Source organism: Daktulosphaira vitifoliae, unplaced genomic scaffold, assembly GCF_025091365.1.
Source record: "Daktulosphaira vitifoliae isolate Bord-2020 unplaced genomic scaffold, ASM2509136v1 Scaffold_4, whole genome shotgun sequence".
Classification (NCBI taxonomy): Eukaryota; Metazoa; Arthropoda; class Insecta; order Hemiptera; family Phylloxeridae; genus Daktulosphaira; species Daktulosphaira vitifoliae.
Window position 1 is genome coordinate 36,114,661 of NW_026099575.1, and position 6,018 is coordinate 36,120,678.

A 6,018-nucleotide genomic window follows, 5' to 3' on the forward strand; every position below is an offset into this window, starting at 1 on the left:
AGTTGACCCCCTTACAAGGCATAAGGGATGAACTTAAAAAGTATTACATAGTTAAAAATTCAAGAATAATGTGTAATTTAAGATAATAAAAAAAAATGTTTAAATTATTATTATTAATAATAAAAGGGAAGGCACATTCCCTTTTACATTTTGCTTGTTGTACTATCGCTAACAATCATTCATTATAAGTTGCCATTGTGATAAGAAAACGCCCAACTGACCACTACAATACTGTCAACAATTCAACCGGTCCCAAGTGTCTGTCAACTACGCATGCACTAGTGATGATAAAAAATAGCAGTAGCAGCTATAATAGCACTGCTATTTTACAATAGCAGTCGTANATAATAGCACTGCTATTTTACAATAGCAGTCGTAGACTGCTATTCAGTGTAAATAATAGCAGTGATTGCTAAATTTTGTAATTTATGTTTTTCAACAGTCTACACTGTATTATAACTGTTACACTGCTACTATATTATAACACATAATATAATGGCAAATAGCAGAAGCTATAGAGCGGCAGGCTTGTTGTTATCTAATTGATAATGCGCATTCCGCATTAGCTGTTAAGCGTCTAAAATGTTTCTGTTATCAACGCTTATCCAGTTACCAGATATCAATATCTAATACGGCAAATACAGTATTATCAGTAAAAACAAAAACCACAATAGTCAATATTACATTTTGCAAATCTAGTATCACAGACTATATTTTCATATAGTCTGTGGTGTTATCGTCAACTCTAATGAGTGCGACAGTAGACAGCTGATAATGACGACCAGACAACGTGCTAATTCACTGTAAATGAATAGTATCAGTGGTGACTCGTGGGTGCCGGTTGTGGGGGTGCGACTTTTAATATAATACCGCTAGTTATGGGTATAAAAAATTGTCAAATTAATCATAATAAAATAAAACACAATACACATATTATTATTTTAAAGGTCGCAGTAAAAAATAGAAATGAAAATAATAATAATAATAGCGATTTTACTATTATAGCAAACGAATAACGACGATCGTACACGTAGTTAATTCTAAAAATAAATTATCCAATATAGCAATATACTAATATTTTACTGTATGGACAACGCTACCTCTCGTAAAAAACCCGTACATAAGATTGCAGCTTAAGACCTCACGCACACGATTGGGCGCATCGTTTACAATATGCGTTTCAAAATATTATTCGGACGACGCTGTAGGTCGTACAAACACTGCTCCTATGTGCACGCGCAACTGCATATACTGAGGCAAACAGCTCTAATGTCCGCACACGACAAATGTATTATAACTACTTTACTATTTAAAAATTTGCATTTTTTATAAAAATGTAGAATTAAGAACATACAATTAATAATCTTGTTCAATTTAATTTTAGTAGGGGGTGCGATAGTCCCGTCGTCCAAGCCACGAGCCGCCACTGAATAGTACGCTATTACGGGCCGTTTCATGGCTAAATGGAATTTTTTAACAAGAAATTTTTATAAGTATTGTAATGGGGTACAGTTTAGATTAAAACAGTGCAAATTAAAGTATTATTGTATAATGTGCGACAACATCATATGGGATTTTTATGTTCGTTGTGTGTGGTGGAGACGCTCTAATCTCTCTAATATAAATTCACAAGTAACAATATGAACTTCATGATGAATTAAATGGAAATATTAATAAACTATGTTTGAGAGNAAAAAACTGGCTCAAAACATTATATAATAAACTATACATTACCAGCCCCGAAGGGCTACAGAAAATGGAGGCAGGATTAGCCGACGCCATAAATAAAAGATTACATAATAAACAAAATAGCGGACACTCACGAAATATATATATAAAAAATTAAAAAGGTACAACGCACACAACAGAAAAGACCGCTACGGACGAAAATTAGCGTACCAGTTCAGAAGATGGCTAATTTCCGACAAAACGTCCGGCCAGTGATGATAAAAAATAGCAGTAGCAGCTATAATAGCACTGCTATTTTACAATAGCAGTCGCAGACTGCTATTCAGTGTAAATAATAGCAGTGATTGCTAAATTTCGTAATTTATGTTTTTCAACAGTCTACACTGTATTATAACTGCTACACTGCTACTATATTATAACACATAATATAATGGAAAATAGCAGAAGCTATAGAGCGGCAGGCTTGGTGTTATGTATGATAATTGATAATGCGCATTCCGCATTAGTTGTTGAGCGTCTAAAATGTTTCTGTTATCAACGCTTATCCAGTTACTAGATATCAATATCTAATACGGCAAATACAGTATTATCAGTAAAAACAAAAACTACAATAGTCAATATTACATTTTGCAAATCTAGTATCACAGACTATATTTTCATATAGTCTGTGGTGTTATCGTCAACTCTAATGAGTGCGACAGTAGACAGCTGATAATGACGACCAGACAACGTGCTAATTCACTGTAAATGAATAGTATCAGTGGTGACTCGTGGGTGCCGGTTGTGGGGGTGCGACTTTTAATATAATACCGCTAGTTATGGGTATAAAAAATTGTCAAATTAATCATAATAAAATAAAACACAATACACATATTATTATTTTAAAGGTCGCAGTAAAAAATAGAAATGAAAATAATAATAATAATAGCGATTTTACTATTATAGCAAACGAATAACGACGATCGTACACGTAGTTAATTCTAAAAATAAATTATCCAATATAGCAATATACTAATATTTTACTGTATGGACAACGCTACCTCTCGTAAAAAACCCGTACATAAGATTGCAGCTTAAGACCTCACGCACACGATTGGGCGCATCGTTTACAATATGCGTTTCAAAATATTATTCGGACGACGCTGTAGGTCGTACAAACACTGCTCCTATGTGCACGCGCAACTGCATATACTGAGGCAAACAGCTCTAATGTCCGCACACGACAAATGTATTATAACTACTTTACTATTTAAAAATTTGCATTTTTTATAAAAATGTAGAATTAAGAACATACAATTAATAATCTTGTTCAATTTAATTTTAGTAGGGGGTGCGATAGTCCCGTCGTCCAAGCCACGAGCCGCCACTGAATAGTACGCTATTACGGGCCGTTTCATGGCTAAATGGAATTTTTTAACAAGAAATTTTTATAAGTATTGTAATGGGGTACAGTTTAGATTAAAACAGTGCAAATTAAAGTATTATTGTATAATGTGCGACAACATCATATGGGATTTTTATGTTCGTTGTGTGTGGTGGAGACGCTCTAATCTCTCTAATATAAATTCACAAGTAACAATATGAACTTCATGATGAATTAAATGGAAATATTAATAAACTATGTTTGAGAGAACAGCTAACAAATACGCACGAATATCAATTATATTTGAATTCCTAATCGAGAAACACGGTATCACCGATACGACTGAAATTAAACTACTACTAATCATACGCAATTCGTACATATACTATATAGCAATAAAAATGAATATGTTTATTTTTTTATAAATGAATATTTGTATAAATTTTATTATTGCTTAACGCAGAAACTAAAATTTACTTCTAATGTTAACAAATTGTAATTAAACCATTTTTTTTATATTTGTAAAATAAAAAAGAAAAACCCAGCACAGGGGGGTCGCGGCACAGTGGTGACGTGGCATAGTTGGGTCAAGTATAATGATATCTGACAGTGATTAAAATCACTATCATAAAAAACGCTTCGATGTAAATCTTTAGACAGTGTTTAGTTTTAAAAAATTGGTGGATTATTCCAAAAGCTACATGATCTGCTATTTTCTTATTTATATCCAGATTAAGATAAAGTATATCGAATAAAAGAATGATATAAATATTATTTCTCATAAAAAAATTCTATTGAAGTAAAATGTAAAAATAAAATCGAGTTTTTCACACAAATATAGCATTCGGTAGCCATTTACACCATGAAGACAAAATAAAAATTTTTTTTTTTTCATAATATAGTATATTATATTAGCTTTAATTTAAGATATATATAAAAGTGTCAGACTTTCCGGAACACTTTCAAATATAAATTTGAAAAAGTTGTCATTTTAAATCTTCCCCTGTGGGCAGGTAAAGGGTCAGATTTATAAGAAAAATATACCCAATGAAAGGCCAAGACATCATAGTAAAACCAATAACTTCTCAGCTTCGCATCAAAGCTAAAAAATACCATTTCAGTATTTATCATTTATTCAAGTAAAATTAACACATTTATATTATAATTATGGTTGATTTATTTATAACATAATAATGTTACAATACTATTAACATAGTGGCTTACATGTTTTACAAAACTAAATAGATTATAATGTTGCAAAGATGTTTGACATACGTATTAGGTTTTTCTTAAGGCTTTAATATGACTTTTAGGATTATATACAGTTTATTTTCTTGTAAAAATATAGTGGCTCAATTGATACTATAGTAAATTAAAAAAAAATTATACTTCTTTTACAAATGTAATGATCAGCGTTTAATGAATTATTTTAATTATATAAGGATGTCAAAGTTATTTCAACGTCTTACCATAATTCATTTGTTCAAAACCATTTATGTTTAAATTAGCAATGCAATTATGGAATGCATTTTATGCTTGTGGTAAATTTTTGGATGACAAATAATTAATAACTTTATTAAGTTTAACACCTGCTGATGTTGATAATATTAGTCCTTAAAAAAATAACATATTCAATCTTCAGAGTGTTATAGTAATTTGGAATTGCTAAACGAATAAAAAAGTGCTGTTTTCAACAATTGTAATTACTTGATATATATTTTAAAATTATATTTCATAAAACAAAAAAGGTGTATAATAATATATTTTATTGGTTAATTTTTACTTACAGAAAACATGGAATCATCTAAAACCAAATACGTGTAAAAAGCAGCACAACAATACTCTGCAAAAGGAATTTCGTCAGATCCAAAAATGAAGAATTTTATACCACAAACAACTCCATCTAGAGGAATTTTACAAGAAATAATTTTAATTATATCTCCGACTATACATTTTCGTACATCGTTTCGGTCGTCTTCGTTTAAATCTCCTTCGTACACATCTAAAGCATAGTAAAACTATTTGCCCATTTATTTTTAATTGTATAGACAGTGTATAAGGTTCAATTACTCATTTCTGACGTATCATGTCCATCAAGAGAATACATTTTTATGCAATCTCGCAGAATTTTATATGCTCGATAAAAACGCAAATTTAATCGTTTTTTATGTTTTCAAATCGCCCGTTATCTTAAAATAAAGATGTTTTTTAATTAAAAAGATATATAAAACTTGTATTATGTAAATATTTATATCATAGTTTAATTAACGTTTAGTTATAAGACGAGGAAGCCTGTTAATGTTCAAATTCTATGCGGGGGGAGCAAGATTGTACAGTTGCTAACTAGATGTATATCACCTGGACGCATTCGAGATGGGCTTGCTGCTCGCTCATAAGTCGGCGCCTGCGATACCAAACCGGCAAGTCACCGCTAGCAGAGTAGGACCGGAGGGTGGTGTCGTATATGTCCAATTGCTTGGCATACACGTATATCGCTTTATATTGTAATTGATAATTATCAATAAAAATACCATAATTTGTATTTTATATTGTGATAAGGCAGAAGATGGTGAGAAATGAAGTAAACACCGGTTGCAGTTCTACTTGGCATCGAGCCGTTTAATAAAGAAATGAATGAGAGTTGTAACACAGAAATAATATGTGAACAATAATAATAATAATAATAATAATAATAATAGTATCACTTTGAATAATCGTTGACAAAGAAAATAAAAGTCACTCAAAATCGCGATGGTGTTTTCGGTTGATCCGGTGGACGGCGTATCTCGGTGTGTAAGGTGTCTCGAAGAAGACTGACTCGACGTATTATTACGGCGGGGTATTCGACGCTAGGCATTTGTTGGACTTTACACCACGACGATAACGCGTGTGTGTAACGGTCCGGTTTACAGTGAAGCGGTTGCTGAGAAGGAGCTGATACGACCGCGGGGTGTCAACGTGTGACA

General features: G+C 31.8%; 1 protein-coding gene across 5 annotated transcripts in view; it reads right to left on the reverse strand.

Annotated features, from left to right (window-relative positions):
• LOC126904238 (uncharacterized) overlaps positions 1 to 6,018 on the reverse strand; it is a 25,528-nt gene that overhangs the window by 12,201 nt on the left and 7,309 nt on the right. The window contains exon 1 of one of the 5 annotated variants that reach the window (XM_050683049.1): positions 5,123 to 5,241. The exons of the other annotated variants lie outside the window; for them this stretch is intronic. Within the exon in view, the coding sequence (XP_050539006.1) occupies positions 5,123 to 5,159 (37 nt within the window). The 5' untranslated portion in view covers positions 5,160 to 5,241. Of the gene's footprint in view, positions 1 to 5,122; positions 5,242 to 6,018 lie in introns of those variants that run through there. 5 annotated transcript variants of the gene reach the window in all.